The sequence below is a fragment of the Acartia tonsa genome, chromosome 13, assembly GCF_053477335.1.
Source record: "Acartia tonsa isolate MP-2025a chromosome 13, ASM5347733v1, whole genome shotgun sequence".
Taxonomy (NCBI): domain Eukaryota; kingdom Metazoa; phylum Arthropoda; class Copepoda; order Calanoida; family Acartiidae; genus Acartia; species Acartia tonsa.
In genome coordinates, this window is record NC_137272.1 from 10,509,989 (window position 1) to 10,522,681 (window position 12,693).

Consider the following 12,693-nt stretch of genomic DNA (forward strand, 5'->3'; position numbering starts at 1 on the left):
TAAAGTGTTGCTCACCTGACAATTGAAAATAACATCTTGCCCCACCCTCAACCTAATATAAACAAATATTATAATAAAATTTTGATAATAAACAAGGAATATAATTCAAATATTTTGTACAATTAATTGGGCGTTTTCCCTCAAAGTGCCTTCTTGTGGTATCAGGACAAAGTGTCTCAAAAATCAGCCATGTGACGTCATAAAAATGTGGGAGATGAGAGGAGAAGTGGAAAAGAAAACCCTTAAAAATGAGATGGATAATCACTCATTTTATAACGTCACATGGCTGATTTTTAAGACACATTATCCCGCTACCTTCTTGTGTACATATACCCCCCCGTCCCAACTCATATCTTTAAATCAAATTAAAGATAAAGTGGGAAATTATTTATTTGTTACTTAGGTCAGGTTAGGTTAGGTAATATTAGGTACTGGGTAACCCGCAGGGTTAAGCCATCGCAAATGTGAGCCCATTGGGGTTAGGAATTAAAAAAAAAAATAACATTCTATTTTGATAGATAATTTGGACTATTTGTCTCATTGTAATATAGACAGCTTTTCGCTAATATTAAAAAAAAATATAAGATTTAAACCAGTTTTGTTACTCCGAGCGGCCAAAGGCTCGGGCTAACAAAACGAGTTTTAATTTTATGCTTCTTATTTTTATACTTGTGGAAAATTGTTTGTATATTATGATTTTTTAGAATGGCTGACATTCGGTTCAAGTCCAGCGGATATAAATCGGTTTGGAAGCCATGCTGGAATTGTTATTCTAACCTGTAACTTTGTAATTGTGAATGAACAAACTCAACTTGTCCTGTGAAACCAGAATGAAATTCTAGGAAAAAAACATAATTTTAAGCAGCAAAGCAACTTTTGATAGTTTTTATCTCCCTGTCGGTCTTTCTGGCCGTCTTTTTGCAATGATAAAACTAATATTAAAACAACAAAAAAGTAAATTATCAACTACAAAAAAATAAGATAATGATATCTTAATATTTTTTAAATTTTGTTTTTAAACATCTCATTAGAAGCCATATACGATATGTAGGCGATTTCAAGGATGTCCAATGGGGGGGGGGGGTGAAAGGGGAGATTACCCCCCCCCCATTTAAAATTTACCCCCACCCATTTCCCCACTCCCAAACAATTTTTTGGTGGAAAATCCCCCCCCCCCCCCGAAATAAAAAATAACTAACAAAAAAATTTTTGGCGCACTTCTAATCCTAAATATTAATAGTATTTCATTATTATGTAGGTACCTTTTTACATTATTAAATTACCCCCCCCCCCCAAAAAAAAAAAAAAAAAAAAATTACCCCTGCCAACAGGTTTCAGGGTGGGTACTTACCCCCCCCCCCCCCCAAGCAAATTTAACCCACCCACAAAAAAAAAGCTTGGACGCCCCTAGACGATTTGAAGAAAAAATTAAAATGGCTTCTATTTTTTATACTTTACTTTTATGTAAAGCTTAAAAAACACTTTTTGGAAGATTTCTTTTTAATATTAGTAATTTGTATTTCTTTTTTATTTTAATGCTGTTTTTTATGTAGAAACAAGATCTTTAAAATTGAATTATTTTTTTTGGCCAATTTAAGAGTTTTTCAGTTACTTTTTAAAAAATACATGAAGCAAGAAACAATTTAAGTAAAAGCTTCCCCCTCCATCTCTTATTTTTATCAATAAGGAGGACAAGGGGCGGTTAGTGCTCAACAAGATATTTTAAGAGAAAGCACCATTTATATTTTATTGTCTTATCCCTGTCAGCCTGAAAGTTTTAGTTTGTTTGGTCACTGGTAGGTATTGTTGTCAATACAGATTTGATGATAAAATCCTACTTTATCCCCTCTCCTCGCAATACTGCAAACAATAAATATACCACTTCTAGATACATAATCAGTTGATAGGACCAATTAGAACACGTGATCTAAAGGGATAAGACAATATATATCCCCAATGATGATGATTGACAAAATTACCCCTCTAATAGATTAAAATTAGTGATTGAAACGTTTGAACACCAGTCAAAATTCACTAAAGTGCCCAAAATTATTAACCCAACGAATAAAAAAACGTTATTATAAAACGTTGGAGACTAGTGTAATAAGCACTCCTCTCAATACTGCAAACAATAAATATTCCACTTTTAGATCCATAATCAGTTATTTGGACCAATAAAAATACAGTGTTCGAACAATCCGGCTTATTAGGACATGTATGTACAGATATTCATAAAATGAAACAAGGATGACAGCATCCACAAAAGCAATAAACTTAGTACAGATAAACAATAAATATACCTCTACTAGACCCCTTACTATTATTTTGGAACATTAAAAACACAATGAAGGGACAATCTGTCTATATTAAAAATAAATAAATAAAAAAAAATATTTTTGACTAAATAGTAGCAACTTATAGTGCCCAATAAAAATGACGTAGTACAATACAAATAACCAATGACAGTCCAGTATACATTTTACCATTGGTCAATATAAATGTATACTGGCCTGTCATTTGTATGAAGTCATTTTTTATTAGGCTCTGTAAGCTTCTTCGACTGAATATAAGCAAAACCATCATCTGCTAGAAATCACTTATTAACTTGGACAGATTATAATACTGAGTGTCAATCTAGGGTAATACATCTATTCCTGCAACATAAACCTGTATGGTTAGGATACAATAGGTTTAATCACATAATACTATGCCTTACAATAGACATAGATATAAAACTTCTCTAAGTATTTTTTATTCATCAGAGGAAGAGGAGACTTTACACGGTTACACTTCAAGAACTTATATTAATTTCGATTAGTTGGTACAAACTAGAAGTGTACAAACTTTTCTGCCAATAATAGAGGTTCGTAAATGGGGATGTGCAGTACATAACATTTTTTGAAGAAATCCTTATACTTGTTTATCCTTGTTTGTCTGTGTTTCTGTGTATCTGTGTGTCTGTACCGAAGGATCTCGCTAACCGCTGAACCGATCGGGTTCTCCTTTACAGGGTAGATTCTCATAGGTCCTGGGAAGGTTTATAACTATTTTGGGGGAGGGTAACACCACCCTCCCAAGGGAAATGACAAAAAATTTAATTTTTTTTTTAAATCTGGGAAACTTCAACGTAACATTAAGAGGTATCCGTAACATAAAGAATTATCGTAGAGACTTTAACAAACAAAAACATTTTAAGTGCCACTAGAGGCCTCTAGGGGCGTAGCCGCTAGTTGAAAATAAAATAGTTTGGTTCTCTAACCCTGCATTGGGCCCAATATAATTCTACCTAACCGACTCTAAAGTAAACAAAACACACGAAAAGCATCATGTTTTTAAAAATGTATCAGGCCCATTTCTCTTTAACAAAACTAAGAAAATATATACAATTTTGATGCAAAAATAGCTTAAGAATTTATTTTTACTTTTCTACTATCACAAATAAATATTTTCTTCCGTAAACCCAAATATATATTTTTTTTTATTTAAAAGATGAAATACTAGTTAAAGAACTTAAAATTATACAAATTGCTTAGCTAATGAACAAAAATTAGACGAACATACTCCTATTAAATAAAGTAGCAAGTTTTTTTGTCGATAGCTCAAGATTTTGGTCTTTACTAATCCGATTAAGTTCTATATTGTAGGGCAACTTCATAAAGGTCCTGGAAAGGTTTAGGTTTCTTTTTTTTTTTATAGATGGTTTTATGCTATTTTTGTACCCTGGATGCTAGGAGCGTAGCTGCTAGTATGTTTTAAAGAAGGTCATTTGCGAATAGAATGTTGACAAAAAATTAAAAGAAACTAGATCATGTACAATATTACACCAAAAACGCAGAGACCGTTTACTGAAGATGTGCATTATTCATGGGAATCGTCACAAAAAAAATCTGAAGACTGGCTTTCACAGCAGCAAAATAACGGGACAGCGGAAAGTGTCATGAGTGACGTCATTAAAATATGTCTAAAAAAGAAGGATGAGAGGAGAAGTGGGAAATGAAACCCCTAAAAAAGAGATGTATAATATGCGTATTTTTATGACGTCAAATATGACAATTTCCGCTGACCCACTAACATTTCTCTAAAAACATTTATGACAGACAGACAGTAGTAAGAAATGAATGAAATATAGAGTAGGTTTCCTACTAAAGATGTACAATTGTTGTATATGTAAGTATAAATATATTGTATAGAAAACAATCCATCATTCAAATAAATCCCTTTATGATCAATTAAATGACGAGGGACAATAATACAATGGCAATGGGATAACACAAAATTCTAAACGGCCAGGGAGGGAGGGGACATTTGATTGTATATTAAACTGGAGCCAAAGATTTATTTTAGTTGTTTGTTCAAAATTTGGAAAATTTTGTTGAATTTTTATGGGTTGGGCAGTGTTCAAACTTTTAAACAAAAAATTTTAATTACAGAGGGGTTAATTTTGCTTGTCATCATTGGGAGTGTATATTATTTATCCTGCATTGTCTTATCCCTTAAAATCCCTGAGATCGGATCAATACACTCAAAGTTATGATATTAGCCCTTTTGCAGGAAAGATTATGAATATTAGAATAGATAGAAGAAGAAAATCAAAAACTCGAAAAATATTGTATAAAGACTGACAGACGGACAAATAAATTTTATTATAGAGTAGCTTCGCTGCAAAAAGAAGAGTCAGTAGGATTACGAAGGATCAAGTGTGTTTTAGGATTACTTTCTTAACAATAGGAATGGAATTAAATAAATCTTAAGTATTATATTTATTCTTTCATTGTGTTCATAGTATCTTGGCAATTTCACCAAGGGGGGGGGGGGGAGTGCACATTGGACCTTAAATTCCACTGGAATCCAGAGTTGGTTTAACAATTTTTGGTACTTTTCTTTATTCTAAACCCATCAATTTAGGTTAAATTTAATTCATTAATAGGGTGGTAATTTTGTTTATCCTCAATTTGGGCTGTACTTCTAGTTATCGTCCATTGTCTTATTGCTTTACTCAAAATTCTTTCTGTAAACATTTATACCTGTAATTATAATTTTTAATTATAAATCAAATAAAGAAAAAGTTATCTTATCAATTCGAAAGAAAACCTAAAGTAATTTCTCCAGGGATAAGGGATGGGAAACGTAGGAAAATATTATTTCAGGCCTATTTCAAGCCTAGGCCTATTTCTAGCCTAATAAACCAGTTTTGGGATGGCGCAGTGCTTTGTATAAAACGCTAATAAAAAAGCTGTGTGTGTGTGTGTAGATAAAGTATAGAATCAAATTCAGGTAGCTAGTTTAAAGTAAAAAACATAACTTTTTATAAACCTATATATTAATGGCTTTTGTTAAAATGAAGTTTTTTCTCTCCCAAAATTTTTTTCTCTTTTACTTTGGTAATTTGAACTGTCAGAAAGCTATCGTTGGGTTTCCCTCAGACAGATTTTAGTTTGTATTATTTGCATTTTTATTAATGAGTAAAAATTTTATTTGAAAATTTCATTGCTAATTAAAATTCAAAATAAATAAATTAATATGCACTTGGGTAACATTCTATCAAGTATTCTTTGGATACTATTAAGTAGTGATATATTTGTACTGTGTTGTATTGTGTATTGTACATATATTAGGGTTAAAGTGTTGTATCAATTCCGTATTAGATTTTTAAAATTCAAAATACAACATCTAATTTATAAACTACCAAATGAAAATTCGTAGTTACCTCCTTTCCAAAAAATAATCCCGTTATTTTTGTTTTTTCTATATGGCCCTTTTTCAATGTTTAACTCTAAGCAGATTTAATAATTAAGCTAATGTGATCTAACACCATTTATATTTATTTTTTAGTAGCAGACGAAATCATTATTTTTTCTAGAATTGTCTGCTTTTAAAATTTTCGCCAATTGGTGATTGGTTGTTAAAAACAGGCCGATTCTTATTGGTTTAGAGCCATAGCTACTTGGGAGCGTCCGCCAGTTTGATAGTAATTTGTAATAGTTGCAATATCCCTTAGAATCTAGGCCGGGACCTAATTAATGGCCAGGTTTCCTATCCCTTATCCCTGAATTTCTCAAAATTCAGAAAAAATTTTTTTTGAGAGCAATGGTGTAAAATAACTTCTTTTCTTTTTTTAGGGACAAAATAGAAATCCTAGATCATAATTTAATAAAAGTACTCAAAAATATTAAGCCAAGGAATGAAAGAGCATATTTATAAAACTTTGAGTACCAGTATAACTTATAATACAATGAGCCCTCCCTTCCTTCCTGATGAAATAGTAGAAAACAATGTTATACAAACAAAACAGACCTGTGTACACAATAATAAAATAGCATTTCCCTTAAAGTGTCAAGTCGAGCACTTGTCCTACCTCCCCTGCCCAAAGTTTAGAAAAAAATATTATTTATCAGTTTATATTAAGTACTTGGTGACACAACCCAATCTTTCCCGATTTTGTATAATTTTTACGTAACACGATTCCAGTGACGTCATATTTTTCTTTCCCGAAAAAGGGAAGGGGGGAAGAAAAAAAGAGATGGGAGAAAAGGGGGTTTTCCTCATCTCTTTTGAAGAGATTTTCTTCCCCCCCCTTCCCTTTTTCGGGAAAGAAAAATATGACGTCACTGGAATCGTGTTCCGTAAAAATTATACAAAATCGGGAAAGATTGGGTTGTGTCGTACTTGGTAGTTCTGTAGGGTAAGGGCAGGGCGGTTATAGGCTTATTTTTAATTCCTTTCAAAATGAGGTGAGGAAGAGTGAGTGCTCGATTGTCACTTTGAGGGAAAGCACCATTGAAACATATATCTGATATAAATGTGGTATCCGCCGAGGATAAATGGCAGACACCGGAGTTCAATTAGATTACGGCAGTGTGACAGACGTGGACACCTTACTATAGAGAAGCTACGCTTCTCTAGCTTTCACTAGATAATGATCAACATCTATTTTCAGTTGTCACTTTATTGAAGGGTTAAGATATACTAAAGCTATATACAACAAACATTAACTACAATGGATAGGAATAAATAATCATAACATAAAAGCATTGTAATACATATACAATAGTCAGTTTGGGCAATCATGAGTCCCCATCCCTGGAAAGGGTGGGGGGAATTAAGAATACAGTTAACCATAATATAAATACATATGGATTAGGAATAAAGATAGTTAAAGATAAATCATACAGTAAAACATAGGTAATTGCAATGGTTAGGTAGATGGCTATCCCTGTCTGGGGCAGGCAGGATAGCCCATGGAGCAGCACAATAGGTAGATAAGCATAGAGGGGTTGAGTGGTAGGTCTGGGTACTAAAGAGGGAAGGTTTGATGATTACTTGTGACAACAACAGTCTGTGTGGGGGTGATCCTATCAGGTGAGGGCAGGTTTAGATCCTTTATCCTCAGGGTTGAGGTGGTGCTGATAACTTGGTGGTTGAAGGGGAAGGTTCCGGTGCTTAAGATGGGAGAGGGAGGGGTAACACCCCCTCCCTCCATTTGCAGGACAACTGAGGGATGAAACCAGTACCGTTATCTGACATATTTTCAGGTGGCTTTATAATTGTAGAACAACAGGATTTAGCTAGGTGCGTAGCATCACTATAATGTCTTGGTTTCTGCATGGTCCAGAGCTGCCGCATACCACAACTCTCCCCTCGGAAGGCTGGAGGGGTTGTCTGCACCGCCAGACTTCCGACAGTGGTTGCGGCCTTCAGTTTGTTGTCCTTGTGGAATGGGTCCGCCAGGATACCAGTTGCTGGATGGTGGTGGACTCCAGCCCTCCCCAGGTCTAACGGAATCGGCTATATCTGCTGGAATAGCTGGTCCTGTTGGATATTCTGGCCGTTGGATGTGTACCTCTGAGGCCACCCTGGCAACCTCCAGGAGTGGCACAGCACATGAGGGGGCTTGGACCAACAGCCGCCTGGTATACACCTCTTCAGGTTTCTCCACTGGGCTGGTGGTCTCCATCGTGTTGGTCACCTTGCTGCTGGCAGGCTGGCTACTGGATGCAGGCGCAGTTTCTTCGCCCTCGGGGCTGGTCAGGTTCATTCGGCTTCCAGGGTCTCTGTCAACGCGGGCAGGTGGTGGTTGCCATACTGTAGGAGCGTTGCCTCCTTCAGGCTCATTCTGGACATTGGCAGGGTGGTGCATGGCAGTCCGACCTGCGGGGTAGGGAAAGGTAACAGTCCATCCTTTATGCCGGAGGCTGTCTTGGATCTGCAAGGGTGGCTCCGCTCTAGTTGGCTGGGAGACAGGCCCATCCACGGCCACTGCTGCTGGTAGACTGGAGGCACAAGGCTCCGGATTTCCTCCCCTAGCCTGAAGGGGTCCAGGCACATTGTCTCCATCTTGGGTAGACATAATTGTTGGGGATCCTCTACTTCTATGGGTAGGCTCGGCACTTGGCACATCTAGTGGTGTTACTCCCCAGGCAGCGGTCAAAGCTTCTTCAGTTTGGCTGGTAATGGCTGATATCCTGGCTCCTGGGGCAGATGCAGGGGGCGCAGGCAAGTTTGGCCCAGCCCAAACTTCCTGGTACACCAGTGCAATACAATTACCTTGGCTTGGTTGAGGGAGGTAGACAGCTGGATGCAGTTGAGGGTGAGGGACAGCTGGACCCTCCCTGCTGGCTGGGGGCTCTGGCTGACTGGGGGTGACGGGTGTCACCCCTTCCTCTGGGGCTGCGGGCTCATTCCGGGGTCCAGGTATCTCGGTGGCGGCGACGGTTGTCGCCCCAGGCACCAGTGTGGGGGCGCTGGATAGCACCCCCCAGTCTTCACAGGGGTCCAGGTCTCTCGGTGGCGGCGACGGTTGTCGCCCCAGGCACCAGCGTGGGGCGCTGGATAGCACCCCCCAGTCTTCACAGGTGGCGGCGACGGTTGTCGCCCCAGACATCAGCTTGGTGGTGCAGGGAAGCACCTCTCGTTCCTTCCAGGTGGCGACGCCGGTTGGCGTCCCATACATCGACTCAGACTCGCTGGGTAGCGCCCCTCGGCTCTTGCTGGGGGCGACAGGGGTTACGGACACCGGTCCCCTGTGATTGAGGCTGAGGTCCAGGCCAACCCGGTTGGGTTCAGCCGCTCCTCCCAGCACGTTGATCCTGGCCACTATGGTCCCAATCTGAGACACAGACTCCTGGGTAGCCGCGGCCCCAGCGGCGGCAGCTAATTGGGGTGACGGCTGGGCATCTCCCTCCAGGTGGACCTGGGTGGCAGACTGGTTGCATGCAGGTTGTTGGGCGGCCTGGTGTTTCTTCATTGCTTGGTCCCAACCGGTTCTACACTTGGCGGCTGTGTGGCCGTTGAAGCGGCAGCGCCCCTTCGTCCAGCTGGGTCCCATCAGGCCGGCTTCCCCAGGGTGTATCAACCTGCCAGGTCTCTCCTCCTCCAGTTGGGGCACCAGCTGACAAACAGGGTCTCCCCTACTAGGGGTCAGGCGGTGCTGGGCTGCTTGTGGTGGCCCCTTGGTTACATTCAGCCTCCTCCCCATACACACAGGTTCCTTCCATCCAACAGCGGCTCTCCTCCCCTGGGTGGCGAGGCCAGCCTCGGCCTTAGCTTCTGCAGGTGCTTCTCCACATGAGGGATCCTCCCTCTGGGTATGCCAGGTAGTTGGTAGCAAAGGCCGTTGATGGTGCCAGTCGGAAAGGGGGCTATGAGCTCTGGGGGGTACCTGTGGCCAGTGTGTGGACAGGTACCCACTGGTGGACCAGCAAGGCCCAGAAGATGCCATACTGATGGTAGCCTGGACTGTATTCCGGACTGTCAGCAGACTGTTGGTAGCCACCTGAGTTGGGCCAGAGTTGCCAGCTGGTATTGCGTCCCTGCCAGGCTCCGTCAGCTGCTGGTGGGGAGCCCCTGCGGTGGTTCTGGTTTTGGCAGGTGGTGGCCTTCTTATTGACTCCCCTAGTTTGAGCTCTGCATCCTGGTGGGCCTCCATCTTCAGCAGCATGGAGGAACTTGGCTGGGACATGTGCAGTGGTTCAACAAAGTAGCGGCATCTGGTCTTGGAGTGTGGGGGGACAGCCTCACTGCTGCGGGTCAACCCTGCTCCCTCCGTGCTGGGTAAAGTCTTCCACTGCGGCAGGTCACCAGTCCCCATCCTTAGGCCGGTCCCCAGTCGTTCCATGCCTGGGGGCTCCCAGGGAGGCTTGGGTGGCGGCTCCCCCACCCCCAGGTACGCGTCGGGCATCTGGGTGAAGGGCCTATTCCCCTGGGACAGCTCCCCATCCTCCAGATTGGGGAGGCCAGTGCCAGGGAGGACCTTTCCACCCCAGAAACAGGTGGTACTGGCCCTAGGGCTGGGCCCCTTTGGAGTCTCAGTTCTGGTAATAGTGTCCATCTTGGGGCTGGCCACTAAGTTTCTGAAGCTTGTCACCTTCTCATTAGGCTCAGTTGCATCGTTCCACACCCCCAGGGGGACACCTACAGGTTCAGCGATCCCCAGTCCAGTATTGCTATTTCTCGTACGTTGAGCACCAACTGAACAGGAGCTGTGCAGCGGACATTCAGTCATCCTTCCAGACAAGGGCATCTCAGGGACCAGGGGTCTGTGACCTGGCATGTGTTTGATGTTCACTGTACTCAACACAGTAGGCCAAAGTAATAACAGGAGCAGTATCTTGTAGATATAGGAGCAGAGTAGAGTAGCCGCACCGCAAGGAGGTTCGAGCCGGCTCACCCCTAGTATAAATACTATAGCTGTGTAGTTAGGGTGGTAGTCCACGTAGCCGTAGGCTCGGTCCTCCTGGCTCAAGAGTTTCTGTGGCTGGCGCGCCCCCATGATAAGTAGCAGGGGGTTGGTCTGTTTGTGCCAGCGTCTTGTTTAACTGTTGAGCCTGAGTTGTTCTCCTTCCCAGTATAGCTCTTGATTTCTGTGGTAACCAGCGGATCTTAGCTTAAAGGTAACAGGGAATATGTTAGGTATCCCCAGATGTCTCTAGGAGCGTATCCGCTAGTAGATATATGGATAGGTAGGCTATCTATATATATACATGGCTACACGCCCATATATATATATATACGTGTATAGGAATATCCCCAGAGCTAGCTAGCTTTTCCTCCTTGCTCCAAAAAAATCACGCTTCCTCTGTATATAGTTCACAACTATGAAGGTCGATGGTCCAGGTACACACCACCACTGCCCAGTGTGGGGCAGCAAGTCAGGCTATGTCCACAGGGTGGGCGTACTTTCGTTCAGTTACCATATCAGTTTCCAGTGTTATTTGGTGAGGTTAGTATTCACTTACTTGTACCCATGGTACAAAAAAAAAAACAACCTTATTTATCACTTGGGTATTTATATATACATATATTTGCTTCACTAACCATTCAGCTTTGAAGTAGGGTTGGCAGGCTAGGAAGATGTTGAGGGTCTGAGCGGGTTTAAGGAACTGGTTTAGTTTTCCTTATCACACTGTAGACAGGGAGGGAGGAGCTTGCAAGTTTTTCTCCTAAAAAAATATCTATGATGTATGCTATAGAATGGCCCCTCTCCTGTGTGGGTGTGTGTGTGTGTGTGTGTGTGTGGAATCTCCTGTCCTTGTAACGCGCGTCCGCGCCGTCAAATCCGCGCACACGGGGAAAACGCGCTCTCACCCCTCAACTCGCTCTCTCATTGGTCCGCTTCGTCCGTTGGATTTATGATATTTTCCGCACTCTGTTGCGCTATCCGTGAATGGCGCTCTGTGTGTCCGATCGCTAGCCCCACACTACAGACGGACTTAGTCTAGTGTGGGTAGGAAGGGGGAAGCGCGTGAGGGGACGGGGGTAACTCCGTCCGTTCCCCCTGTGAGGGAGGGGGGTAACTGTGTGCTGGTGTAATAGGGCCTTTTCTTCTTAATCCTAGGTTTATCTATTATATCACCCTGATTGTATTTGCCTTCAATGGAGAGGGGCCCCTCCCCTTCCCTTGGAATAAGGGGTGTATTGTTGTTGTTGTGATGTGGGCTTGAGATTGTTTTGATTGTATATCAGGGTCTTTATTATGTTACGTCTAGCTTCTATTTCTGTCCTTATCACAATTGCATAACAGATTTGTTTACCAACTCTGTTCTATTTTTAGCTGTTATCACAATACACAATAATCCAAGCCTGTTCTATTCTTAGATTTATCACAACACAACAATTTGTTTGCCAAGCTTTGCTCATAAATCTATTGTTTGGCCATCACACTAGGGTGGTAATCCCTGAAAATGTGATATAATATCTGTTTTCTAGATGGGTGGCTGCATTGTAGCCTCTCAGGATACTCGGGGTTGACGTAGTTTTTCTCTGTTCTGGTGCACTACACTCGTATGTTAGCTCGCAGCTTGCAGCTATGTGGCATGTTTCAGCCTATCGGCGGCAGGGAATGTCCCGTCCTGCTAGCGCCGCTTGCAGCTATGTGGCGTGTTTCAGCCTATCGGCGGCAGGGAATTTCCCGTCCTGCTAGCGCCGCTTATCCAAATCCAGCTGATGGCGGCAGGGAATGTCCCGTCCTGCTAGCGCCACTGGTTCGGATCCTGCTATCTCTTGCAGTAAAATTGGCCTATTTTCAGCCGTTTACACTTATTTGGCTTGTTTCAGCCGGTCCGCAGGCCTGTTTCAGCCCTTTTGGCGCTCAATTCTCCGTTAGATATCAGCGCTGCTCGCGGTTATTCATCAAATTTCGCTGTCTCGCTTCCACAACTGCCGGATGCAGAGTTAAACTTTGCTGTCCAGGGTGGG

General features: G+C 42.0%; 1 protein-coding gene across 2 annotated transcripts in view; it reads right to left on the bottom strand.

The window, feature by feature from the left end:
• LOC145335390 (lachesin-like) overlaps positions 1–12,693 on the bottom strand; it is a 59,487-nt gene that overhangs the window by 25,407 nt on the left and 21,387 nt on the right. For both annotated transcript variants that reach the window (XM_080181140.1, XM_080181139.1), the window contains exons 3-4: positions 778–838; positions 16–52 (exon numbers count right to left, since the gene is read on the bottom strand). In XM_080181140.1, coding sequence (XP_080037266.1) covers positions 16–52; positions 778–838 — 98 coding nt within the window. The remainder of the gene's footprint in view (positions 1–15; positions 53–777; positions 839–12,693) is intronic.